General features: G+C 41.6%; 4 protein-coding genes across 5 annotated transcripts; 1 reads left to right on the top strand and 3 right to left on the bottom strand.

Annotated features, from left to right (window-relative positions):
- Nucleotides 1–1,471: 1,471 nt before the first annotated feature.
- Nucleotides 1,472–9,308, bottom strand: LOC117562661 (delta-1-pyrroline-5-carboxylate synthase-like). The gene is made up of 17 exons (XM_034240496.1): nucleotides 9,139–9,308; nucleotides 8,063–8,180; nucleotides 7,786–7,928; nucleotides 7,519–7,668; nucleotides 6,548–6,652; nucleotides 6,308–6,466; nucleotides 5,819–5,909; nucleotides 5,211–5,335; nucleotides 4,966–5,110; nucleotides 4,803–4,876; nucleotides 4,268–4,367; nucleotides 3,696–3,916; nucleotides 3,441–3,578; nucleotides 3,103–3,298; nucleotides 2,778–2,899; nucleotides 2,303–2,585; nucleotides 1,472–2,200 (listed from the first exon to the last, which is right to left on the bottom strand). Exons 2-17 carry the CDS (start codon nucleotides 8,157–8,159, stop codon nucleotides 1,992–1,994), a joined length of 2,358 nt encoding a protein of 785 aa, XP_034096387.1. The 5' UTR covers nucleotides 8,160–8,180; nucleotides 9,139–9,308; the 3' UTR covers nucleotides 1,472–1,991.
- Nucleotides 9,309–10,208: 900 nt separating this feature from the next.
- Nucleotides 10,209–15,982, top strand: LOC117562851 (E3 ubiquitin-protein ligase TRIM41-like). Its single transcript, XM_034240781.1, has 6 exons — nucleotides 10,209–10,821; nucleotides 10,915–11,010; nucleotides 11,315–11,548; nucleotides 14,441–14,463; nucleotides 14,543–14,676; nucleotides 14,757–15,982. The coding sequence occupies exons 1-6, from the start codon at nucleotides 10,225–10,227 to the stop codon at nucleotides 15,317–15,319; spliced, it is 1,647 nt and encodes a 548-aa protein (XP_034096672.1). The 5' UTR covers nucleotides 10,209–10,224; the 3' UTR covers nucleotides 15,320–15,982.
- Nucleotides 15,983–16,057: 75 nt separating this feature from the next.
- Nucleotides 16,058–21,026, bottom strand: LOC117562846 (hyaluronan-binding protein 2-like). 2 transcript variants are annotated; one of them, XM_034240767.1, is made up of 14 exons: nucleotides 20,832–21,026; nucleotides 20,515–20,620; nucleotides 20,187–20,279; nucleotides 19,983–20,099; nucleotides 19,779–19,895; nucleotides 19,579–19,689; nucleotides 19,312–19,483; nucleotides 19,130–19,227; nucleotides 18,340–18,368; nucleotides 17,954–18,309; nucleotides 17,192–17,334; nucleotides 16,899–17,033; nucleotides 16,573–16,718; nucleotides 16,058–16,453 (listed from the first exon to the last, which is right to left on the bottom strand). In XM_034240767.1, the coding sequence occupies exons 1-14, from the start codon at nucleotides 20,889–20,891 to the stop codon at nucleotides 16,286–16,288; spliced, it is 1,851 nt and encodes a 616-aa protein (XP_034096658.1). In that variant the 5' UTR covers nucleotides 20,892–21,026; the 3' UTR covers nucleotides 16,058–16,285. The 2 variants fall into 2 exon arrangements, with proteins under 2 accessions (XP_034096658.1, XP_034096648.1); XM_034240757.1 differs by having other exon boundaries at nucleotides 17,954–18,368.
- A 272-nt stretch (nucleotides 21,027–21,298) lies between these two features.
- LOC117562897 (zinc-binding protein A33-like) lies at nucleotides 21,299–24,745 on the bottom strand. The gene is made up of 4 exons (XM_034240853.1): nucleotides 24,686–24,745; nucleotides 22,812–22,858; nucleotides 22,590–22,732; nucleotides 21,299–22,507 (listed from the first exon to the last, which is right to left on the bottom strand). The coding sequence occupies exons 3-4, from the start codon at nucleotides 22,726–22,728 to the stop codon at nucleotides 21,933–21,935; spliced, it is 714 nt and encodes a 237-aa protein (XP_034096744.1). The 5' UTR covers nucleotides 22,729–22,732; nucleotides 22,812–22,858; nucleotides 24,686–24,745; the 3' UTR covers nucleotides 21,299–21,932.
- Nucleotides 24,746–26,807: the final 2,062 nt, after the last annotated feature.

Raw genomic sequence — 26,807 nt, 5'->3', positions numbered from 1 at the left:
TCATCAGACGGGAAGCGATAGAACGAGCAAGTGGTATGATCACTTTTGTGATTACAACCTGGTACAAAGCATACAGGCATCTTGTAAAAGTGAACCAACCACTTGGAGCATTATCGCCTGTGACATCACTTACGCGACCCAGAATGGGATTTGGGATTTGTAGTCTCTTTGTAGTCGCGTATTTTTCATAGTCTTATATTTCAACAGTTTTACGACAAAATGTGACTTTTTTGACATGGAAATGATTGTTTAAGATTGACAAACATCATATGTGTAGTTCGTGGCACAATTCAAACGGGATCAAAAGATACGTTTACTCTCTCCATTGAATTCAATGTATAATTTTTCGCTTCCGGGGTCCCATGGACCGGAAGTAGATGGGCGTGACTTCGCCTCTCTATTGCTCTCATGTCAAGAAGCATCAGATCAGTGCATGCACTGCCTCGTCCAATCAGTGAGCGATACACAGTAAGGGGGCGGGGTGAGTATCTGAGGATTTCATCGGAGGATGGTCTGGTGGTTCCTCGGTTATCGCTCCTCCATGATCGCTCCTCGCTCCTCGATCCTCGGTCCTCCGGCAGAAATAAGAGCCATGGGACGGTACTCAAGATGGCGCAGGCAAATCAACTTCCGGTGAGACCGAGGACCGAGGAGAGAGGAAATGAAAATAGTCGACCTGAGAAGCAGCCTCTGTCCATTTGATTCTTCCGGGTACATCATGATGTCATGTCGTCCCTGGAACGAAATGGACCAATCCGTGGAGCCGTTACGTTACGTCCGCGGAGCCGTTACGTTAAGCCCCCGCTGATTGGTCCAAATTGACCAATCCACGGACTTCCTCACACACTCAGTGGAAGCAGCTCTGCTGATTTCTCCTCCCGGGCTGCAAGCTGATAACAGACAGTTGGGATCGCGGCGAAATTCTCTCTGCAGACCCATTCTCACAGCGTTTATCAACCTTTTTCTTACTCAATATCAAGCCACACTTATTGTTTTTACTTCGGCTGTGACTTTGTGTGTGCTCAGGGTGAGTTTGGCTGTGTTTCGCTTTGTATAGCTAAACAAGGAAATAACACCTCCACGGAGCTCAGCGCGATTCACAACGTCCCGACTGGTCCCGACCAATCGGAGCACACTGGGCTCACAGGGAGGGGGGGGGCAAGAGCTGCATTGAGCCGTTTAGTGGAGAGAGTGAATACACATATTATACAGAGATGCTGTATGCGAAACCAATGTGAGTTTGGAACATTGAACAATGTAAATCTATTCTAGTAGACCTCAACAATGGAATTATGATCAGTGGAAATGGCCATGACATGTGACCTTTAAATGATTAATCTGTTAAGCATTTAAATGTTAAATGACTAAATACTAAAGTTCTCAATTAAATTGGGTAATAAGTCAATAAGATTGAATACTAAATGCATGTTTAAAGGGACAATATGATGCAAAACCAGAAAACACGAGTAGAGAACTGTACAGATTGTTTATTAAATCATTTGTGGGAGGAAAAAGGACAGAAAAAATAAATCATAACCAACATCCAGCACAAAAAACACGTACAGTAAATTACAAAAAAGTTTTTACATAGAAAAATAATTTACATAATCACGGCCAGGCCAATGATTTTTTGATAATGCTACTATAAAAAAGGACCTTGAAGACGAAACAGCGTTGTGTTTGCACATGTATCACTGGTCACACAAAATGGAATAACTTTATTTGTATCAGTTTAGCAGGATACAATTCCCCCTCATCAGTCATGTTACACTCTTTGTCTCAGGAGATATCAGGGAGTTTTAAATATAAATAGATTTTTTTGATAAATTGAAGTTTATGAACAGGTCGTCCAGGTAAAGTATCCTCTATTCTGCATGCAAGTTTTCTGCAGCGGCATAGTGGATGATGATGATGATGATGAAGCAGCGGCTAAAAAGTTGAAGTGTTACTGGCAAACACAAACCTTTAAATAAACTCTGCATAGAAATCAGTTACTCCTGTTGATGGCTCTTTGATTGGGCACTAAAGTTCCCCTGGGGGACAGGGATGTTTTCATGAAGGTATTTCATACTGCCTTGTTCAGAAAAGTCAGCCACAGTGTGCCCTTCCCCTCGAAGGACCCATTTGGTGGTCAGAAGCCCCTCCAGACCTACTGGACCTCTGGCATGTATCCGGGCTGTACTGATACCAACCTCAGCTCCTGCAAGAGAAGAAAAGTAGAATTAACTCTCCTGACCTATCTTCAAAACAGTTGTAAGTTAGTTCCAAGGATGTATGTCGTCATGCCTGGCACAGTACTTACCTAGGCCAAAGCGGTAGCCATCGGCAAAGCGAGTGCTGGTGTTCCAGAACACACAGGCGCTGTCCACCTGCTGCAGAAACTGTTCAGCCGTCTCTTCATTTTCTGTAACAATGACATCTGTGTGGGAGCTGCCGTATTTGTGGATGTGATCCACAGCATCCGACATGCTGTCTACCACCTCAATGCAGCACTCCAGGTCCCCATACTCTGTCCTCAGGGACTTCACCTCGGATGGGCTGAAAGTTAAATACGATGCAAACCGAGGGCCGGCATGGATCTTCACCTGAAAGAAAGCAAAGATTTATCAACAGAATTAGTAAATAAATGAGTCCAGAAAAAACGATTCACTGTACTGAAACAAACGCCTAGCACTCGAGACGGTTGCTGGAGATTCATTTAAATGTAAAAACACATACCCTTCAATTGTGATGCGTAATACTTAGTAAGTTTGAGTTTCTGTGTGTTTGTTTCTTACATGTTGTGTTCTCAGCATGTCAATCATCTGGTCAAACATAGGAGTGCGCAGTAAATCCTTGTGGATAAGGAGAGTCTCCATGGCATTGCAGGCTGCAGGGTAGTCACATTTGGAGTCTCTGACTGGAATGAGAAATAAGTTAGTGATCTTATATTAATTTAGCAGTTAATAACCCTTTGGAAACATCAAAAAAATATAATTACAACTGCTCAAATAGGAAAAATATATTTTGTATTCCATTTCTACAACTTTGACACCAAACCATAGCAGAAATTGAAACAACATTTGTTCTACTATCACATTAGGACCATAAAGTACCACGTACCAATCGCTATAGCTTTGTCTATGCTGGCATCGTTGTCGATGTAGACGTGACAGACGCCCTCACTGTGGCCCAGCACAGGAATACCCTTAGCCGCCCTTTGGATGCTCCGGACGAGCTCCGATGAGCCCCTTGGAATGATCAGGTCGATCAACTTGTCCAGTCTGCACAGATCCTCCACCTCTTCACGTGTGCTCACCTATACGTCAGGGTGAATGTCACAGAACGTTATTATTTACAAACTCACTATGTGTAGTCATAACTCAATGATCAACTTCGGGCTGCATCTTACATGAAAGGTGCTATATAAAAACGTTTATATAATTATTATTATTATTTACCAGTTGAACGGCATCTGCGACTCCATGAATGGAAAGTGCTTCCTGAGTGAGTTGATGAAGAATTTTATTGGTGTGAGAAGCTTCTTTACCCCCCTTCAGCAGCAAAGCATTTCCACTGGCAATAGCCAGAGCAGACACCTGGAACACAATAACATAAATATGTGAGTTTTACTATCAATGGCAAAGATGTGCAATGTCTCCAAAACCAGCAGCTAACGGTGTAGCTCTACATGCTGAGCGGTGGGCTTTACTGACCTGTGGGAGACAATCTGGACGCGACTCGAAGATGACCAGCAGGACACCGATAGGGACAGTGATCTGCTCCAGCTCCAGGTTGTTGGCCACCCTGGTCCTCCTCAGCACCCGACCCACGCTGTCCTGTGAGGACACCGCGAGCTGACGGAGGCCGATGGCAAGGCTGTTCAGCTTAGAGGTTGACAGACTCAGGCGGTCGATCATTGGCTGGGAGAGACGACCTGCACGATTTTTTTTTAATAAATGAATAAAATCTCTGACAATGCAAAAGTCTACAGATCTGGAAATAAAATACTGTATGCTTTTGGTAAGCTGAGGCATCAAAAAAAGGAGTGAAAACTACACTCATACATTTAGGGGGTACATTCCCTACTCACTACAACACAATCAATGCAATCAATGACTCAAAATGATAAAAATGTAAGTATCATGCAATCTTAAGCCCCACAGATAACAAAGCTAATGCACACTGGCACATGTGGAAGTGGTACGGAGTCACTGCGTTTAAGGGAGAGCATAGCATGCAGCTGTAGGTTAAGGTGGACAATGGGTCTTCTCAACGCCCTCCGTACCTGATGTTGTTGCTAACTCCATGTCCCTCCTGTTGGCACTGAGAATCTCCTCTTTCTTCTCCGTAAGCATATCAGCAAGATGGCAGATGATTTCTCCTCTCTGGAAAAACAAAAACCTCGATATGATTAACAAATACCCCAATCAAGAGTATTTAAAGCTACAACCAGTATTTGTAAAAAAATTAATGAGTTTGGCAACCCTTTGCTTCATGTTTTGAAAATGATTCACTCTTTTCCCCCCAGTTTTCATGTTAATTGTTTTTTCATTTGTGCTAACCAAGCGGTTGTCTCTCCCTATTGTATTCATGTCATTACAATTCATTTAGGAATAACACGTTGGAGGTATAATATACATTTTGTTCAGGAAGTGTAACCTCAAAATAATCCTCATAAATATTTGGACTCATTCTTAATATGTCATGCTAAAGAAATAAAAAGAAAACCCACATATATATTTATACTGCAATCGAACCTTAAAATAATTGAGTGGACTCCAGGAGATAATGGTGTTCATATAATTTAGTCCAGAACTCACCTTCTCAGGGTCCAGTGAGGCCAGAGTCCTGCCTGCATGCCGGGCCATCTCCGTCTGCTGCTCCACAGTTGGACCTGTTGGTGTCAATAAAACTCATGAAATATAAAAACACAAACACAACAAGTAGGCAAAAATATTCTTCCCAGATGACGTTACGCCATACCTGCAGGTTTCACTTCAGAGAAGAAGGTGCCAACTTTCTTCCCGTCCACGATGTCTGTGATGACATGGCCTGTGACTTTAGGATGTGTGCCGTTGGCAATGACAACAGACGTCCCGCCCTGAAGAGCCCAGAGGGCTGCTTTCACCTGTTCAGAGGACATGATTGAGTATAATGCACATTTTTCATAATTTAACCAACTTATTCCTGTCAACACTTTGAGATACATTATTGATCGTCATGCTGACCTTGGCTTCCATGCCGCCAATGCCGACTCTGGACTTAGTGCCGTAGGTGATGGACTGCTGATCTCCAGGATAGAATATATCAATGAGCTTGGCATCATCTGTTCCTGGGGGTCTGTCGTATAAGCCTGTGGAACAGATTTGTTCTTGTTTAATCCTTTATATTGATAACATTTTATTAAAAGAATCAAGACAGTAAACAAAACATTTATATTATTTTGATAAACCTATGATTATTTGGATTCCTGATTAACTATTCAAAGTACTTTAGCATTACTCTTCTGTGTTGTTTTGGGAACCCACAAAAAACTATATCAGGGTACCTGATGCTGAGCTATCCTAACTTTTAGCCTCAAGTAAAGAAGAGGCTTAAAAACATGTATTCTACATTTCCTATTAAGTACATTATCTCATTAGCATCTTTCTTTTGCCCCCCTCTACCTGGCAAATGTCTCCTTCCAGTTTGTAGAACAGGCTTTCTGTTATCAAGTCCCAAAAGCAAGCTAAGAAAACCTTGATACGACCTTCTTTTCTCATAGTCACATAAGACATAAGCAAAGTTAAGTAAAGTTAATCATTATTATTCACGAACTAAGTGGTGATTTTTGTACCTTCAACATCAGAAAGGGCAATGAGCAGGTCGGCTTTCATTTCAACAGACAGTCGTGCAGCCAAGCTGTCATTATCTTTGATGCTTATTACCTGAAATACAAACAGAAATGTCATTAAACCTCAAAAAGAAAATCATATTATCTAACATCATACTGTAGAACAAGAGCTTATCAGTTGCTACCATGCAACAAAAGGATCCTAGTCCCAATCAGTTGCAAAGCAAACAACACCTCTTTCTAAAAAACACAAGCCGGTGTGTGCACCATACAAAAGCAGAACAAAAGACCACCACACTTTGAATGAGTGCCCAACATTTAAAGCAGCCTTTGAAATGAAAACCATGTGTCCAATAAGTGATGCGTTAGTGTGGGTTGAAATGTAAGTGATTAGAAACATATGTCTTTCATTTACGCATGATTAAAGCAATCCACCATCACAATTCTGGACCACATTCATCATTCCCAGCGTGCCCAACACACAATACTCACATTTCCCCCCTGCAGGTCACTGTTGGGAACAGGGGGAGGAACGACAGCATCGTTGGTGTTGATGATAGGAACTATGTTCATCCGCAGCAGTTCGTGGAGCGTGCTGTTCAGGTTGCGACGCTTCTGCTCATCATGGAAATCCAGATTGGTAACCAGAATCTACAGACATGGACAGAGATTCAAAGACATTAGTGACATTTCAAACTGTGTCAGCGTTTGTGAGAAAAATGGAGTACATACTTGTGCAGTGCAGGTGCTGTACTGGGTGAACATAGCTTCATACAATGCCATCAGACCGCTCTGTCCAGCAGCTGCACACGCCCTTGCTTCCAAAACTGGAACCGTCTGAAAAACAGAGATTTCACTGAAGTTACCAAGGCAAGGCAAGTTTATTTATACAGCACTTTTCAACACAAGGCAATTCAAAGTGCTTTACAAAAAATGAAAGACATTAAGAAAATGGCATTTAAAATCAGTCATTAAAAAGAAAAGCTAATAAAATAAACATTAAAAGAAAAAATACATGGATAAAAGTTACAGTGCAGTCTAAGATATGAATAGTTCAATTAAAAGCAGCGACAAAAAGAAAAGTCTTCAGCCTGGATTTAGAAGTAGTCAGAGTTGCAGCGGACCTGCAGGTTTCTGGGAGTTTGTTCCAGATATTTGGAGCATAATAACTGAACGCTGCTTTACCATGTTTAGTTCTGACTCTGGGGACAGAAAGCTGACCAGTCCCTGAAGACCTGAGAGATCTGGATGGTTCATCATTTAGCAGGAGGTCAGAAATGTATTTTGGGCCTAAACCATTCAAAGCTTTATAAACCAGCAGCAGTATTTTGAAATCTATTCTTTGACACACAGGAAGCCAGTGTAAAGACTTCAGAACAGGAGTGATGTGATCCACTTTCTTAGTGTTAGTGAGGACTCGAGCAGCGGCGTTCTGAATTAGCTGCAGCTTCCTAATAGATTTTTTAGTGAGACCTGTGAAGACACCATTGCAGTAGTCGAGTCTACTGAAGATAAAAGCATGGACAAGTTTTTCCAAATCCTGCTGTAACATTAGTCTTTTAATCCTAGATATATTCTTTAGGTGATAGTAGGCTGATTTAGTAACTGTTTTAATGTGACTGTTGAAACTCAGGTTGGGATAGCTCAGGTACCAAGACTGATAATACAATTTAACAAATGTTTATATTAGGATTATTATTCACCATTTCTTTGAGTTGGTTCTGTCCAGAATGCAAGGCTTGTCTGACACTCTGAGACAGCAGGATCTCATGTCTCAGTCTCTGCTTCCCAAATGCCACAGCACCACTGGTGACAATCATCATCTCCCTGCCTTGATTCTGCAGCATGGCCACCTGACGGGACACAAAAAAGCTATAACATTCTGCTTTTACAGCTTATATCAATTCTTAATTTTTGTATTCTTAGTAGAGCCCCAAATAATTGTATCAACAATATAAAAGTGGCGTTACCTGCTCTACTATTGAGGCCAGGCGTCCCAGTGCCAGACCACACTCGTCGCGTGTCACCACAGCACTCCCCAGCTTCACTACAATACGTTTGGCCTGCTTTAACTCGCTGCGGTGGACAAAAGACTGCCCATGGGGACGTGGGACTGAAGAGCATAACAAAGTCATGTTTTACTACACATCATCATGCACCAAAGAGCATATCATAGCAAGCAGATCAAAGAGACAATGAGAATAGTGTGCAGGTCCAGTATGACAAATAAGTAGGCTGGTAACTTACATTTACTCTGGGAATATGCTCTGATGGAAGCTGGATAGACATTTGACCGCCGGATTGTAGATGGCAGGCGAGAGCCCAAGGCCAGTTTGGCAAACATGGCACCTAAACTTGAGGACAGCTGTAAACCCAAAACAGTGTCAGGTTACTGTAACCTTGTGATAACCCCATCTGAGATAAGCAGCTGTTGGATATGATAGTGACGGTTTTAAATTGTATGTAACTGTGCTGCTGCCTATGTTGGGCCAGGAATCTCTTTGAAAATAGATGTGTAATATAAATGAGACCTATCCTGGTAAAATAACGGTACAGACAGGCTGAATGGTTGGCCATCCTCGCCATACTAAACATAAAATATATTAAAATATACAAACATTATTAATTTGAACATTATTCAAGATGCAAAGGCTTTATTTGTTATGCACAATATCTACAGTGTAGTGATGACAATTACAATCTTGAGTTCCAACAATGCAACATAATTATATAGACATAAAACAGTCAAACTAATTAAAAACAAGACAAAAGTAGAGCAAGAAATAACAGAATATAAATAAAATAGTGCGAGAGAATGTTGCAAGACTAATGTGCTAAGTAATGCAGGAGAGGAGAAGTATATATATATATATATATATAAAGTACAATAGACTAAAATGAGAAAAAAATAATATTAAATACTGAACATTGAAGTTACATTTCACTATGTCATTGGTTTAGTCTCACAGGAAAGCGTTGCATCATATGCCAGCCATGAGGTTATCAGCAGTGTTAAACTTGACACACTGACCGAGAGTTGGTGTTATTTGTATTTGTTAGCATAGAAGCATTAGCTAAAAGCTAAATAATACATGTGCTGTTCACATATTTAAACTCTAACGTGTAAAGCAGCTGAAGTTTGCAGGTTAATAAATAGGGCTAACATATTGTAGCTAAGTGTGTAGAGTTCCTGCTGTCAACATGTACTTGTGGCTAGCTCACGTTAGCTAACATTAGCTATTGTGAGTTACCTCACTGCTTAGCTCAGCTGCTATGTTCGACTAAATGGACCTGATAGATGTTTAAAAAAAAATACTCCTTACCTGTAAATAAGAAGGTCTAGAAACTCAACTGCAACTACACTTATGAGTGCAGTACTGCAGGAGACACGTAGTCAGCCGGTGCCTCGCTGCCACATCCACATCCCACGTTATTTGGGATCTTTTGGTATGTGTCGTAACTGTGGTATGCTCGAACGTCTTTTACGTTGAATGTCTGGCTACGTTCATGTAGTGAGAAGGGGATTACGAAAAAAAGTCTTTACGTACGTAGAAATTGTTCTGCTGATGGGTGGATGCTCACGTAGTTTAGGGAAGTCTAAGCACAAGGGAGGGAGGAGTAAACATGTATAACACTGACAGTATGTATTTGATAAATAGTTGAAGTTTTGTCGAAGTTAAGGCACACAACCAATTAGTGTAAATATATACAAATGTAAATCTACAAACTATTAAATTGTGTTTTTTATGGACCATGTTTTACAATGAACATATTGATTCAGTTAAACCTTAAACATAATTGCACCTCTGAAATTGAATGAAGGAGATTTATTTTAACGAAATTAACATATTTTAAGTAAACATGTTTTAATTATGTACAAAAGCATATCATATAAGTAGTGTTCATCTGTTTAACTTTATAACTGCTTTAATGATTACTGAACATTAATATTGGAACATTTTGTACAAAATATCAAATCAAGATTCATGCCATGACACTCCAGTAAAAACCATATAGGCCTACGGCTGAAGACCTCCAGATGCTGTTGAAAAGGCTTCTGAAAAATCTAGAAAGTGGACCTTGAGTTCAGATTATAATGTAAATGTACCTTACCCAAAGTCAGATCTGACTAGATTAATTAATTTGTTTGATTACATTTAAATGGTATTGCATTTTGAACAAATATTTTGTAATTTAATTCCCTTAGTCCACCATTCAATTGTGTGTGGACTCCTGAGCGTTGATGGCTTAAATCAGCGAGTGAAAGATGTCATCTCATTTTTAGTAACCTGACACTGAGGCATGTGAGTGAATGAGTGCATGCCAAGAGAGTCCTGTGAAACATTCATGAGCAGAGAGGCCAGGAGTGCATACTGAGAAGCCGTAACAGCTGCTTGCAGAGCTACAGCATGGACCCTGTTGAGGAAACTTTAAAGTGTCCCGTCTGCCAGGACTTCTTTACAGATCCTGTAACGCTGCCATGTGGACATGACTTCTGTCTCACCTGTATCCGAGCTGTCTGGGGAACAGAGGGGTCTGACAAGGCTCCTTTCTTCTGTCCAGAGTGTCAGATATTCCTTCCCTCTAACCTCACTCTGGAGGTCAACACCAGCCTTCAGACCAAAGTAAAGGACCTCGCCACTAACCGGCCGTCAACAGCAGAGCAAAGGACAACTACTCAAAGCAGGGCAACTACGTCATCTTCGACTATCCACTGTGACCACTGCATAGAGACGCCATCGGTGGCCATAAAGACCTGTCTGACCTGCGACGCCTCACTATGCCAGGCCCACGCCCTGCTTCACCAGCAGAGAACTGCTCTGAGGGAGCACACAGTGGTGGAGGTGACGGATGATCCGCTGTCTCTGAAGTGCAGGGAGCACCGTGATGAGCTCAAGCTGTTCTGCATGGAGGAGAGGATCCCTGTGTGCTGCCTGTGTCTCCTGGTTGGCATGCACAAGAACCACAAAGCAGTTCAACTCCAAGAAGCCTACGCAGATTTCAAGGTGAGATAGCGATTTGTCATCAGCTACGTTTTATTCATTTGGTATTTTCAGGATTATTTATGTTCTATAGGCCTGCTGTATTTCTGTCTACAGAGCATATTAGAGGCCACCATGAACCAACTGCTGAAGAGGAGAAATGAAGCAGAACATGCCATTAAGGACTTGGAGTCATTGTATACTCAAACACTGGTACAGTCATCCAAAGAATAGGCCTACCTTCTTACACTGAAAAAAATGAAAAGTTTACTTTAATTAAATGTATTATGTCAATAGATTTCCCATAATTAGGTTAGTTGAAAGCAATAATATTACGTTTAAATAAAATGTAAAAACATCTTAATATTATTTCTTTCAACTAACCTAATGCAGTGATGTGAAATTTGTAAACATAATACATCCGATAAAAGTTAACGTTTCCGTTTTCTAAGTGTATTCCGTTTATATTTGGAACCATTTCTTAAATAATGTGTTTTTTTTGTTTTGTATTTCTTAGAAGTCTGCTGCAGATTTCAGAGAGAGAATCTCAGACAAGTACAGCAGGATCCGTGTTGTGCTGGACGGGGATGAGCGTCTGATGATGCAGATTATAGACGCAGAGGAGACGTACATGACAGAGTGGCTGGAGGCCCAGAGAGGCAGCATGGAGGCTCAGATCAAAGAGATAGACAGCCTGAGGGCCTCCAGCAAATCCCTTCTCCGAGAAACAAATGAGCTGCGATTCCTACAGGTAAATGTCTTGTACAAACATAGACGGATTAATGAACAGGCTTACTGGGCATGTGCAGGGTCTCAGCTGGTTAGGGGATCCCTAGGCCAGACCAGACCCGGCGTCATGGGCGGGCCCCATGGGGCCGGTTCTTATTATACATCCATGGGCCGGGCCCGCCCATCCAGGATTTGGGCCCGCCCATCCAGGATTTGGGGCCGCTGTTTTAATGAGGGCTGAATACAACATTTTAATTGTTTTATTATTATGTTCAGTGGCGGCGCCAGGGTATACTGGGGTAGGCTACAGCCATACCAAGAAATGGCTTAGCCCAGTGTTTCTCAAACTTTTTCATACCAAGGACCACTTAACCAATAAAAAAACACTCGCGGACCACCTAACTCCACAAATATCAAAAAACCCATCGTTTTTTACAAATCGCCTGAAAATTGTACAAACAAGTGGCAACATGTGTGATGAAGGTGCTTATCTGGGCTATATCATGCAATCGAAAGTGAAACTTAAGCTCGTTCCATTGCGGAGATATTCCCGCGAGAGTGCGAAAAACTGAAATACATTTATTTATTTCAAATGTGAAATTTTACCAATATACTCACGGACCACTAGGGGGCGCTCACGGACCACCAGTGGTCCGCGGACCACACTTTGAGAAGCACTGCCCCACCATGAAAAATGATTTTAAAGTAAGAAAAATAAAGTCCGCCAACTCGCGCGGAGTAAATTGCACAGACAGCAGTAAATACCGAAGACTAGAAACGGTTTGAAAACTTTTGTCACGTAGTGATCATCTTCTCGATAGAACATCTTTGATAATGTCTTCTGGCCAATCAGAATCACGATAACGACGTGGTGTTGTCGCTGGAAGTCCCGACGGAGAATACTTTTGCTGTAGTAGGCCTACATCTCTATACATCGATACAACATTACGTGTTGATAGAAATCAACACATAATGAAATAAGACCCCACGGTTTGATGATTGATAGGTGTGTGGGCTGTTTTTCATTTTGACACACAGAACAATGGGGGCTATCCACAATGTAAAGTAATTCACACAGCCTCTTCCCTCTTCTCTCTGTGAGGAGCAGCAGGTTCAGCTTTCAGAACAAAGTAACAAAAAACTAAAATGGCATTAATTTTTTTAAATATGTCATGTAGTGATAGATTTATTTATTTATCTTCTCAAGAGAGTACCAGAATGTGTATTTTATGTTAGTATTTAAAAAAATCTCCTGGGGGAGAATCCCCCCAGACCCCAGGGGTTGGGTTTTCAGCATGTCAACTATTTCACCTGTGGGGAAATTGCAGGATTGGCTCCAGGTCGCCCTTTTTATTTACAAGACAAATGTGCCTTTTTATTTCACACAGTTCCATTTGGATTGAGACAGGGAAATAATCTAAACCTCACGCGTGGCGTTTCACTGTCAAGGGGGGCGTGTATGTAATTACATTGCAAATACTGACTTGAGCCCATGGGTTAGCCCTACCATATTTACCCAACAAAAATACTCTGGAGCCGCCACTGATTATGTTTATTGTTGTTATTTGTAGGGCTTTGTCCTAATATTTATTTTTGTTTTAAACTATGTTGAAAGATTAGTTTAATAGCATTTTTTTTAAATTTTGCTATGAAATTCTGAATGAAAGGCTGCGCGCGAGACTGGTTTTTCGCTGGGTTAAGTCGTGTGGGTTTTTGAGTGAGATGCGGCACAGCAGCCTGTCAGTTTACTCTTGCTAGGTTAGTTTGGCTATTATCATTTATATTTATCTGCAACAATGGATATCAGGAAGTGGTTCACACTTATACACTTGAAAGGAATATGGCAACTCAGCGCCAGATGCAGGCACATTAGAAGACATCAGTTACGTTACCAACGAGTTAGCAAGCCAGCCAGGGACAAGGGAGGCTGGCAATCAATTATATTTTGAAGAGAAATTGACACTCAAACCGGCTCTCTCACATACTCCTGCTCTGTGCGCAAGCAGACCGCTGTACATGCTCTCTGCCTCGCTCAATCTCTCTCTCTCTCCCTTTCTCTCCATCGTTCAACCTTACTCCACCTTTCCAACCTGTGTGCGCTCAAGTTTGCCTGCGTGCTTGCCCAAGTTGGCAAAGCGTTACAAATGTGCCACAAAACCAACCAATGGATGTAGCCTATACTAAGACCGTCAACAGCCTTATGGCAACCTAAACCCCCCCCCACCTTGACAAATCTCGAGATTTCCCGGGAAATGTAAGTTTCGGGGTGGGCCCGCCCTGGTAAATCAAATGCCTGCCCAGTGCCCAGAGACGTTTGTCTGCCGCCGGGTCTAGGCCAGACCCAACATTTTTTATTGCGATGTCACAAAGGGGTATTCGATTGCCACAGGGACGCAAGATGACCTGTGAAGGAGTCAAAAAACGTCAAATTAAGAAGCCAAATAAGTCCAACAAGAGAAGTGCATCTACCAACACATGCATTGCACTAAAGACAGACACAATACATTACCAAAAAGAGATGTTGCACAACCTCAAAGAGATGCAAAACAATCAGAAAGAGACATATCAGTCCACAGAAGAGACACAAAATGACTACTAAAGGACGTGGAAAAAAACCAAAAGAGACATAATACAACCAAATAGAGACACAATAACACCACGTTGAATCATAAAACATCTACAGAGACACAAAATGATCAAAAAGAGAAGCAAACAACCAAAAGAAGATGTAACACAACCAATAACAGTTTTAAAAAGACCATAAAGAGACACAAAAACAATACAAATAGATGCAAAGCCCTTTACATGTCTGTGCACAGGAACCCATTGCCTCATAATACGACTCTATGTGTACAAATGTTTTCTGCTATCGCGATATGTGCCAGACCAAATGATCTGTTTATTTCTTCAACAGCAAATCACTGCACAGAATCGTTGGTGAGTAAACGGTCACTCTGTTTGTAATTACCACATTCCATTTATTTCCTTCTAATGGTTTTCTGTTCCTTTTTTCTAGCGACCCTTTAGATTTAGCACCAATCCAGGAAGTAGACAAAGATCTGTGTGACCTTGAAAAGCTGAGAACAGTAGAGAGGCTGGTGGATGACCTCTCAGTGGCTCTGTCCCAACACTTTCCCAGGATGTGGTCATGTAAGTAAAGCATCCAATATTATGCAGTCTAAAATCAACCTCCACTAGTTGTGTACCGACAGTATATTTTTTATTTACAGATCTAAGTTCTCCTGCTCTGGACTCCAAGTCAGCCCATCCGAAACTGGAAATATCCCAGGACAGGAAACAAGTGTACTGGAGAAGGCCGTCTGTCAGTGAAGCTCAGAGCCCTCAGCCATATGACTCCCAGTGCAGTGTCCTTGCTCAGGAGTGTTTCACTACTGGTCAGCACTACTGGGAGGTCATTGTTCAGGAGAAACCTTACTGGCTAATGGGTTTGACCACAGGGCCAGTCGATAAAAAAGCTGCTCCAAATCACAGTTCCTCCAGCCTGGGTGTAAACAACACATCCTGGTGCATCTACCATGGGGACGGGAAGTATCTGGCCTGCCATGACACCCAGGAGAAGCTGCTGTCGGTGGGAAAGAGAATCAGGAAGCTGGGCATACTGGCAAATCTCCAGAAGGGGGAGCTGTCATTCTACGACGCTGATGCAATGACTCTGATTCACTCTTTCTGTGTGCAGTGCACTGAGCCTCTTTACCCCATGTTGAACCCCTGCATTGATTTACATGGACTGAACATGCAGCCTCTTACCATGTTTTGGATTAAGGACCCCTGAGATGTAAACAGAAACGGGGGCAAAGACTAAAATGGCTTACTGATGATGTGTGTTCATCACTTGTCCATGTTTATTGGGTTTTTGCTCTCATTAAATAACCTTAGGAACATTTCAAACATCCTCTGTCTGGATCTTTCCCGGTAAACTATGATCAAGGAATTTACCTACCTCTATATTGAAGTAATAACGAGAGCAGTTAAAGATAATGAACATATCAGCAGCAATATGATGTTCTGATACTATATCATTGTGATCCTATAAAGCTGATGTTTTATAGAAAGCTCTTAAGTACATATTGGTGTCTAGTTCATGATTCATAGTTGTTTTCAGTGTCATGAGCAGTAAATATTTAATAAGTGGTATCGGCTGCACCCTCCCTTAAAGAGTGACAAAATAAGAAAATGTAATCCTGTCGATTATATAAATGATGGTAGTCCTCATATACTGTAACTGTGCCATCATCACTGATGCATTTGAACACATTTCTTCAATGAAGGATTGGGATGGGGGTTATTTTCCAACAGTCCTCTCAAAACTGACTTACAATTATAATGTAATTCCTGTTGAGAGACTAAGAAAAACTGAGCTTGAGTACTAAGAAAATATGACACCATTTCCCATGTCTCTGGTTTGTCACATTTGAAATGTATCGAGTGTTTTCCTTTTCTCCACACTGGTCATTTTAATAAATTTGGGATCACCTTGGCTAGAATAAAAGTAAAGATTCAGGGGAAAAAACAAAGAAATATGACATTTATTTGATCTGTTCCTGACGTAACACATTAAACAGAAATGACACATTTTCTTAATTTCTTAGGATGGTTTTATTAAGAAGCATATGAATTTAAAATGGTATTTGATTACCAGATACAACTGCGTATAACCAAAAAGCGAAGTCATGATGAGTAAGACTTGATAACCAAGTCCTTTCGCTACACTGGCAAGATGCTGAGTAAGAGAGTTTGCTTATGCAGATGCTGCTTGTGTCTTTGACTTGATCCAGTCCAGGAAGTGAGTGACCCTTGTGTAGACCCCGGGCTTGTTCTTCCTTCCACATTTGTCTCCCCAACTCACCAGACCATAAACAACGCTGTTGGTGTTCTGCTCACATGTTAATGGTCCTCCAGAATCACCCTGAAACACGAGCAAACAGCTGACCAGATAGCATAAACACACACGTTTTAAAAGTTTACTGCAGGAAAGTAAGTAAGTCATGCAGATATTTGGACCGATGGGAATTTTCCTCTACTAACCTGACAGGAATCTACCCCTCCCATCAGGTGGCCAGCGCAGAACATCGTGTTATCCAGGACGCGGCCATAAATATCGGGTTCAGCGCACTTCTCCTGGTTAATCAGCATTACATTGGCCTCCAGCAGGTGGTTGGAACCAGTTTGAGCTGCAGAGAGAAGGTAGAACAATTAACAAATGCAACAAAACTTTCATACAGAAGCCGCTTCTAACTTCAGGGGTTGTGTGCAAATACAGATTAAGGATATAGCTAAAACAAACAATCAATCCTCTAAAATAAACTAATCTTAATTTGATCAAGTGTATGAATATGTGAAAATGGCCTTACATTCTTCTGTGGCACCCCATCCAGAGATTTTACAATCCATCCCATCAGGCAGCTGGGCATCAGGCAGACAGGCGGTCTTCACAAACTGAGTCTCATTGGCACAAACACCATCAGTGCCTTCCAGCCTTAATAAGGCTTTTAAAATGAAATTTGGATAAGATTACAACAAGTCCTCACATCCAATCCTTATTCAACTATAAAAGATCAAAGCTCAAAAGGATAAATGAAGTCAAAATGCTCTTGTTGGTAAGAAATACGTTGCTTGTATAAATTGAGAGAAAGACTTGGCTCACCTATGTCATTGTAAACAGCTTCACTAGTCTCTCTGTAGTTCTCATGCAGGATAGCCTCTTGAACTTTTATGACTTGCTCTGTGGGTTCCTCATCATTCAGTGACAGACTTCCTAAAACCACCTGCTTGTCCATCATTGGTTGACTGTGCAACAAAAACAAATAACACATGATTCAATAAATATTAAAGCAAAAATACATATTCTTTCTTTTGACCAAATTCTATGTGCCCAGTGTTGGAGATATGGAATTAAATAGCCCTTAGTTTGTGATGCTCAAAGCGCCACAAATACATACAACAGCAATGCGTTTTCAGAGATCCTGACACAGTTACTCATACATACTGTTGACCCTGTTGTGAGCTTTTTCATTTAGGAACTAGTATCGTTCTACCTTATCGACGTGCAAGAAAAAGCTTGCATCTTCTCATGGATGAGGGGCTCATGCTTTTGCTTGTGTGAGATTTAAACATGAATGGTGTCCTCCGGTATAGTTGCACACTTTGTTCTTTATGGTTCATAGATAAATCTGCTCACAACAAGGTCTGTAAATTATCTTAAGTATAACCACGTCATGATTTCTGGATTGGGACATCACTGTTCAATCTTTTGGGGTATTGAGCACCAAAAGCCAAGTACTGTCTAGTTACATTAAGCTTGAGAGAAGGCTGGAGGTTGAACTGTCCCTTTTATGTGATATGTTTACCATTATCAGCCAATGTGTTGTGTTTTTTGCTGATTTGCACTCAATAGTTTGGTGCTTACATGCAGTGTCCAGCCGTCAGCACCCAGCAGCTCTCGATGAGAACTCCTCCACACGTGTGTGTGAAGCGCTGGTTGGAGTTCTTTGGTTTCACTTGCAGGGACACCTGCCAGGGTACTGCCCCGGGAGGGACCTTCAGACCCCCAAAGATTCGGGTAATTTTCTTTTTCGGCTGAGCCTTCCCGCAGGTGGCGAACTGCTGCGGTCCAGGGGTGGCGGTAGGGACGAAAGTCTCCTTAGTTGGTGTAGGAGAAGCTGTTGGAGCCTGGGTGGGGTCCTCAAGGTTTACCGGGACGATTGGAGGTATTTCAGGCTGGGGGATGGCATCTGTAGGGACGATGATAGTTGGAACGATGACAGTTGGGACGATGACTGTTGGGACGATGTCTGTTGGGACGATGTCTGTTGGCGTCTCACCTGAAAACACATGCACAAGAAGATGACAGAAGAAAGCACATTTTTTCAGGGGAGACACTGCAGAAGAATGGGGTAAAACATTTAAATAATAGATTACATTTAACTTCCCAAGTTGATTATTTAAACTAAGACAATTCTAGTTTGTATTACCATTTTCCTCAAATTAAATGTTTAAATATGCAAATGAGGCATTATCTCATGAGAGCTTGAAATGTGCTAAATTACAATTGAGTAAAAGGTTTTTAATTCAACTTTGAACTGAATTGTTTTGTATTATTATTTTATTCGTATATATATATGTGTGTATATACTTTTTATATGAGTTGGTATTAAGTGTTTTGTTATGTGTTACCTGATTACCTGGGAAGGGGGGGATAGTATTGTTTTTATTTGTAAATTGTCTATGTTGAAGCATTTTGAGTTACCTTTGTGTATGAAAAGTGATATACAAATAAAGTTCATTTGATTTGATCATGCTCAGGAGGCCAACAGTTCATTTCAAACTGTAAAATGTATGTGTGGAAGTGTAGAGCTATTTGTGACGTGCTCCTGGACGGTCAATCAATCAATCAATCAATCTAATTGTATTTCTATGGCTCAGTATCAGAAATGACAGTTGTCCAAGAGGGCTTTAGTTAGAGCATAGCACGATCAATTAACACTCTACAGCAGTCTGCATTGATCTTTGAATTCATGTCAGTGATTCTCACAGTATCTGCCTATATCTGCGTTTCTGCATAGTGGCTCGTCTGAAGCTTTACCTGTTGGTACGGGACACTCTATGACATTACAAGTGTCCCACAACAACCTGGGGCCTTTTCTGTAGAAGCACCAGGGCATCGATTCTCCGTCTGGGTTTCTGTGTCATAGAAACATTTGTGAGTGAGCATCCTCCTGTAGATGTCCTCTGCTATTATACTTATTAATGTTATGTTCGCCCTACCTGCAGAAGTTGTGAGGGCCAAGTCCATCTTGGTCCTCGAAGGAGTTAAAGGGATCCACTCCTTTCTCCAGGATGAAGTGAGAGTTCCAGTGGAGGCATTCGTGGTCATCATCTGTCTCACTCACAGTGCCACGATACGACTCTCCGTCACCCACGTAGCAGTCATCTGGGCCTAAGACATATACCTCACCCAGTCAGTATATGAGTAAAATGATGCATATATTGGGTTGTGAGAAGAAAAATAATATTTTCACTTGTCGTATTTACCAACATGGCAGAAACGTCCTCTAAACCCTGCTGGGCACTGGCAGTCAAAGTCATTGCCTTCATTGACGCATTTTCCACCATTCCGACATGGATTAGGCTTACATAATGAATCTTTGTAGAGAAACAGTTCACAGTGAAAGTGTGCTCTCAATAACTGTAGCAACTTGTTGAAACATTTTTGGACAAAGACCAATTCTTACAGTTTCTGCAGTTTGGAGGCTGGAAGGGCGCCTTGCATTTGCACTCGTAGTATGGGCGAGTTGAAATCAGGACACATTCACCACGCCCGCACCTACCTCTTCTACAAGCCTTTGGACCTGTGATGATACAGTAGTTTTAACTTACCGTTGCTTTATACAAAGACATGGTAGAAAAACATGGTACTAATTGTCTTTTTTACAAACCTCTCTGGCATTTCTTTCCCTTGAAAGGTTTGGGACAATCACATTCAAAGTTCCTTTTCCTTCCCTCTTTTTCCTCACACAGTCCATTGTGGTGGCAAGGGTTTGGGTCGCAATGGCCTAAGAAATGAGAAAAGTCAAGAGGGGAACATAAGCTGGAATCAGAGCTTTCCAATATTATGTTGACAGGAGTTTGAACTCTCTTACCTTCTGGCTCTTGAAGTTCAAAAAGCCAGTCCGAATTTGATTCGTCATCATCGTCATCATCCCCAGCTTCGTCCCGGATCGTAAAGAATATGTCTAAAAAGATAATCTTACTTAATTAATTGTAAAGTATTATTGCCATCCTCCCACCTTTACCCTTTAAAACTAAATGTCACAAATGATTTAGCATTCATGCTCAAATCCAACAAGTGAAAATAATCAGAATTTACATGAATGGTAAAAAAACAGTAATATATTCATTCCTAATTGCACATCATAGGAAAATATATAAAAACGAGATACATCAAAAGTACAACACAAACACACTAACCGTTAATTATGTCCTCAAATCTTCCTCTTTTTTTGTCGCCTTTTTGATGGCCATGTCCTCGAAGCTCATCAGCATGATGATCATGTTTTTTCTTTTTGCGTTTTAGCTGAATAATAATTTGACAGTACCCCATTAGTCATAAGTATAACAGATATAGTGCAGTAGAAATGTGTTGCAGTGAATGTATCTTGTTTAACAGAAACTTCAAGATACTGTTGATACATTTTATTAAAAAGCCTTATCAAACAACATTACGAATAACACTCAATACATTTGCTAAATGCTACACAATTGCTGTATATACAATGAATACATACTTCAGCAGGTTTGAGGAGCACCGCCAAGAAGAGGCAAAAGAAGAGGAGCTTTAGGTTCATGATGGCAGGGGCTCAGAGGACTTCCAGAAGAGTGAGATGGGAGTGCACTGCTTGGCAGATCACACAAACTTTTCTAAGCATTTGGTTAAGTTCACTAACCTTTGATCCTGCTGGGTTCAGTGCCGCCCCTGTTGGTGAGTCACATTTATCGATTTTAACTGTGCTCTTGGAAACTTGTTTCTCCGTGATGAAGGCAAAACATGTTAGTGAATACTTAAAATAGACCCAAAGAAATTATAAAAAATGTTGACCCTCTTGAAAAAACGTTGACCCTCTTGAAACATTTTCCCTTATTAAAATTCATTATAACACATTTTGAACAAACAGCATAACTGAGTACTCAGTTGCAACATTAAGGCTCAAAGAGCATATTTGCATATTTGCCAATTGTTTGTTTGAGTATAGACTTTGAATGTAAATAAACTCAGTGCATTTCAGGATAAGTTTTAGATCTCGTACAACATAGAAAATCAGTAAAGTGTATTCCTTACAGTGTACTCACAATCAAAATGATCACTTATATACAATTATCACCAACTTTTATGACTTTCAAGTCACCTTTTTTAAACAAGACTTGTTATAAAGAAATACTATGTTAACTAAATATGCTTCAATATGATCCTTTCTCTTAGTTTATTAAATGTAATGTGCAGTGAGATCTTGTTCAAAAATAATGTATATAAGGAGCTGTAATCCTACTTGACATTTTTACCACATTGTATCTGTTTGTCATGTGAAATATATTCCATTATTTAAAATAGGGTTTTAGTATCAGCAAGAGTACCCCTTTCTATTGAGGCCCCCTTTATAAAGGGTTTTATAACTAATAGCTTTAATATATGTCAATGAAGAACTTAATGTTTTATAGATTATGTCTATCCTCGTTTAACATGAAACATTTAGTAAACTCATAATTTTATAACAAATGAATTAGGAAAAAACATTGACCTCTACCAATAACTTATAAACCTTTATAATTAGTAAATAATTGGAAAGTGATGCCTCAGCAAGGAATTACGTAAAATAAATGTGTGGAGCCACTCATCCTTGATCACTAGTAGGAGATGAAGCATTACAGATCACAATAGGATTAGCATTGGCGCCCTTGTGGTCATGACCCGGACACACGGCCAGGTGGAGGCAGTCTGAGAAAGTTCCTGCACAGAAGGAGAACAGCGGAGTCATGTTCTCCACCTCAAGAAACGTCACCAATCCTGCGGGGAAACTACACAGAACACCAATCCGGCTGAAGCGTTTCGTGAAAGGCAGCTGATGGGGCAACCCTCCGTGCCAGGCTGTATACTCCCCATCAAAGAACTCCACGCACCAGGACTCAACCCCCCGGCCCAGCCAGCAGTCCTCTGTGTTGCCCTTTCGGGGAATGCTGGGATAAGTGACGCCTAGCTCCCAGTATGTCTTCTCACTCACATCAATCTCCCAGTAATGGCGACCACAGCTGAATCCTTGCACGCTGATGACATTGAGGGTGGTATCAAAGCGTCCAGGGAGGTCCGGGAGTTGTTGCCAGGTGTCGGTATAGGTGGCACTGTCACCCTGGGGGGAGATGACCAGCTTTGGGTGGGACGTCTCTGGATCCAGATACACCTGGCTGAAATCTGGAGACACAATTGAATCAAGTTTTATACAGACAGAAAACTAAAAGCTCAAGTTGTATTTATGAATATATATAACACTGACAACTGTGGGTGAGTTTCCTGATTAAAGGGGTCTGTGAGCTGATGAACAGCAGCATGTTGTGGGTGAGGCTGAGGATCTGGTCAGCTTTAACTTCATCCAGGCTCACACTGCTGGGGTCTGTCCTGTTCAGCAGATCCATCACTCTGGAGGAGGCAGACAGCAGAGAGATTAGCCGCTGCTAATGCTACTGTTTTCATCATTGGTTTTGTTTTGATTCCATACCTGTCCACTGTCTCTGTGTCCCGCTGCTCAGGGAATGAGAAGAAAGACTAAGGAAAAATGCAGAAAAATTAAGATCAAATGAACTTTGAAAGGAAAATGTTTGGTTTCAATACACAATAGTACGGAAGCCCTAAGATGCCAGATTATTCTGGTGATCAATTTTCTAAGGCTAGTTGTCTGTCCTGCTATTATGATTCATGTCATGATGTATGTATTTGCCCTGTGCTGTGTGTTGTACTTTTTATTGTCTGTTTATTGTATGTTGAATTGTATGGAACAAGCTGTAATACTCTGCACTGAACACGAATTCCACCAGCCTGGCTGTGTGGTCATTAAAGATTCTAATCTAATCTAATGTGAAAACAAAGGTTTTGCCGGGATAAAAGTTGATTATTTTTCTTTTCATCTGTGATAAAGATAGGAACGTTTTCATCTTACTATAATGACAGACCTCAGTGTGTGTATGTTTGAGTTTGGATTATCTCGCTGTTAGGAAAATATCACTCGTCACCGGCTTGATCTTCAATATCAGGATACATGTATTTTTTATCCTTGCAAGAATGGAAGTAGTCATCACATACAGAGCTGCATGGGACACAATTGTTCCCAGAACAGTGTCCTTCACTGTGGCGGCGCTAGGGGGTGGCTACTTGGGCTCAAGCCCCGGATGTTTTCTGAAAAGCCCCGGATGTTTCACTTAAAAAAATAAATGTCTCGGGAGTAATGTGCAGTACCGGAGTCCACCAGAGAGGCAGCCGCTGCGGGACATTAGCCTGCATACTGCGTATGAAGAAGAAGTGATCCTTCCTAGTGCCTGACAAATTTTAAAGGGATAGTGGAAATCCGCGAATTTTGGGTTTAACTTATGTATTTGTATTAAAAATAAGCATAATAAACAATTTTTTTTAATTTCATGTGCCTAGTTTCATTTTATTTTCAATTTTACTGCGCCCTCTCAATGAAACGAAATACTTCGGGAATCGTCGGGAATCTTCGGGTGATGACGAGAGCAGAGGAAGACGGGCACAAACAATGGCGGACATTCAATAGCATTTGCATGTGAATAGCCGACCTTTATTATGGTGAATAGATGTGTTTTGTATGGCTGTAGTGCGACAGCAAATGCAGAGAATGGCGTATCGACTCATGCGTTTCCAAGAAACCCAGCCATTCGTCGTCAGTGGGTGAAATTTGTTCAGAAATTTTCACTATAGGTAATACTATAAGACTGTAAGACGGCAATACTTTATACCGGGTATATTGCCATAAATATGATGATTGATTATCAGTAAAAAATTCTACGTGACACAACGACATTGGATTAACCTTGAGATGCGTTTTTATTCCGTTGAACACAACTTTTGATAACAAATCAAAAAAGGTAAGACGTAATTATTGTAATATTTTTGGAACCGGATGTTGTTTACTTTCTCTTTTCTGGCTGATAGCTCCAGGAATTCGAGGTCTTACAGTGATGACATTACATCTGTGGAGTCTCAGCTTTAAATCGTATATCTTGTTTGTGCAGTTAAGATAGTAATAAGGACATTTCCACCGTGTGTTGTGTGTAAAAAAGCGTTAGCATTAGTTAGCATTGTTTCGCTCAATGCTAATTCAAAGGCTTGGTATTACTCTTGTGTTTTTTCTAGCTAACAATTGTTCTTATTGTCAGTTAGCGGAGTTTCTTACCTTTAAAAGGGTATGAAACATTAATAGTTTCATAAATGTTAAGAAGCCCTGAGACATGTGAGAGAAAAAAAAACTGTGGGAGGGGTCCACTGGGGGGACCTTCGGGCTTAACTGGTTAACAATGATTAATATTTGTAAAGGCTACAGGTGATCTTAAGATGCGTGAGCTATGCTTAGGGACCTACCAGTCAAGATTATTTGTGCGTAGGGGTGCATCATCTGGCGCCTGGTCCTGGTCATCCTCGCCATTGCCCATGCCGTGAACCATCACCTCGGGCTCGGGCTCGAACAAATAAGGACGTAATGGTCCATCGTCTGGCTCAATATTCTCACCATCGTCGCTTACTGAACCGGATTCAGATTCAGTTCCTAAAACGACATTTTCGTAGGAAAGCCGAGAGGATGTTTCTGACTCGCTATCATCACTGGATACCTCGTACAATCCTTCTTCTTTGTCTGGTATATTTGCCCTTCCACGTTCATTCTGCATAGACGCCATAGTTTGTTATCGTATCGTCTTCCTGAGTTTTCGTCACTTCCGGTTTGGCTGAGTCGAACATTTCGTTTCTAAAAAACTTCGGGGAAGCTGCAATAAAGTGCTTCTAACATGCGTAAGGCAATTATTATATTTTTTTAATCAGGTGTGATTGTTTTGGTACGTAATTATGCTTGTATATAAGTTAAAACGAAACTATTTGAGGTTCCATTTCCACTATCCCTTTAAGCTAATAGCCTATAAAGTTATGGATTTTAGAAAGCCACAAGCTGCAGCAGCAGTATCAGCAGCTGACAACAATGTCATCACCAGCAGTGAAGAAATGGATGATGTTTCAGGTTTGTGAATCTAATGGTGATATCTGCTGAGTAAGAAGTGAAAAAGAGTGATGTAACGTTAATGTTATAGCTAGTAAACATGGAGTAACCACACTAAGTATACCCTTATATGTTATATAACATGACTACAAATTATCCTAAGATGTAACGTTAACTCTTCATACCTCAGTCTACTTTTAAGACACCAAAATAACGTATTCCAATTATTTATTTTTTTCCGCGCGTGGAATTATACCGGCTCTCGTTTCAGTACACATAACAACGGAACCATAGCAACGTAACTGACAGGCAACCCTCTGAATCAGACTCCGATTGGCTGTGACTGCATCCAGTCAGAGTGTCCGATTCAGAAACGTGACTCTTACACTCTTTACGTCACAAACAAAGATGGTGGATGAGAATAGATCTATAAAACGATAAGCAATGCCCCAGAATCAAGGTGAGACTATCCACATCCTTTAAAACGATAGTTACGGCTGTAACTACGGTTCTATGAGTCCCGGATGACCGCCAGAGGCGGTGCTTTAGCACTGGATGTGTCCATCGCGCGCATGCGCAGCTCGAGTACCAATACCAACAAAGTCACCTGTGACCCACGTGACACCGGCTATATCAGCCGGTGTCATCAGTGGATCTGTTCCCAGAATCTTCTCGCGAGCACACACGAATTCTGAGTGACAGGATACTCTGGCGGTCATCCGGGACTCATAGAACCGTAGTTACAGCCGTAACTATCGTTCTATTTCGTCCCTACTGACCGCCAGAGGCGATGCTTTAGCACTGGATGACCTATACCAACCATGTCATGAAGAATCCAAGCACTTACTCACCTAGCTGGAAGCAGCGGAGCTTGGCAACAGGACCACACCCAGAGGGTGAGGAGTGGCGACATTGACTCGGTAGAACCTGGAGAATGTGCCAGAAGACGCCCATGATGCCGCGGCACAGATGGTCTCCAGGGGCACCCCTCTTAGGGCAGCCCACGATGTTGAGATGCTTCTTGTAGAGTGGTGTCTGCTGTGGTTAGCATATGGAAGGGCAGTACCCTCAAGAATCTGTTGATTCCTCTGAGGTCCAGAACTGGACGGAATCCGCCAACTTTCTTGCTCACAAGAAAGTACGCCGAGTAGAACCCCCCGCCCTGAAGCAGGGGGTCCACTGGCTCGATTGCGCCCTTGGCCAAGAGGACGGACAACTCTTGGGCCAGAGCTAAGGCCTTCGCCGGGTCGTTGACAACTGTCATACTGACCCGGCCGAAGGCTAGGGGCCGGCGTCGGAACTGCAATTCGTAGCCCTGGGTTAGGGTGGAAATCACCCAAGGGTCGGAAGTACAGGCAGCCCAGTAGCTGAGCTGCTGCTGGGAAAAACAGCCGACGACCGGCCTCAGGACTTCAGGGCCTAGCCCCCCGGCCCCTGGGGGGCGCCGGTAAGGCTCTGAAGCACGAAGCCGCCTGGAAGCCAGGCGACCTGGGG

This window comes from Gymnodraco acuticeps, unplaced genomic scaffold (genome assembly GCF_902827175.1).
Source record: "Gymnodraco acuticeps unplaced genomic scaffold, fGymAcu1.1, whole genome shotgun sequence".
NCBI classification, from domain to species: domain Eukaryota; kingdom Metazoa; phylum Chordata; class Actinopteri; order Perciformes; family Bathydraconidae; genus Gymnodraco; species Gymnodraco acuticeps.
Note: the sequence above shows the minus strand (reverse complement) of the source record. Positions and strands in the feature narration are given on the sequence as shown.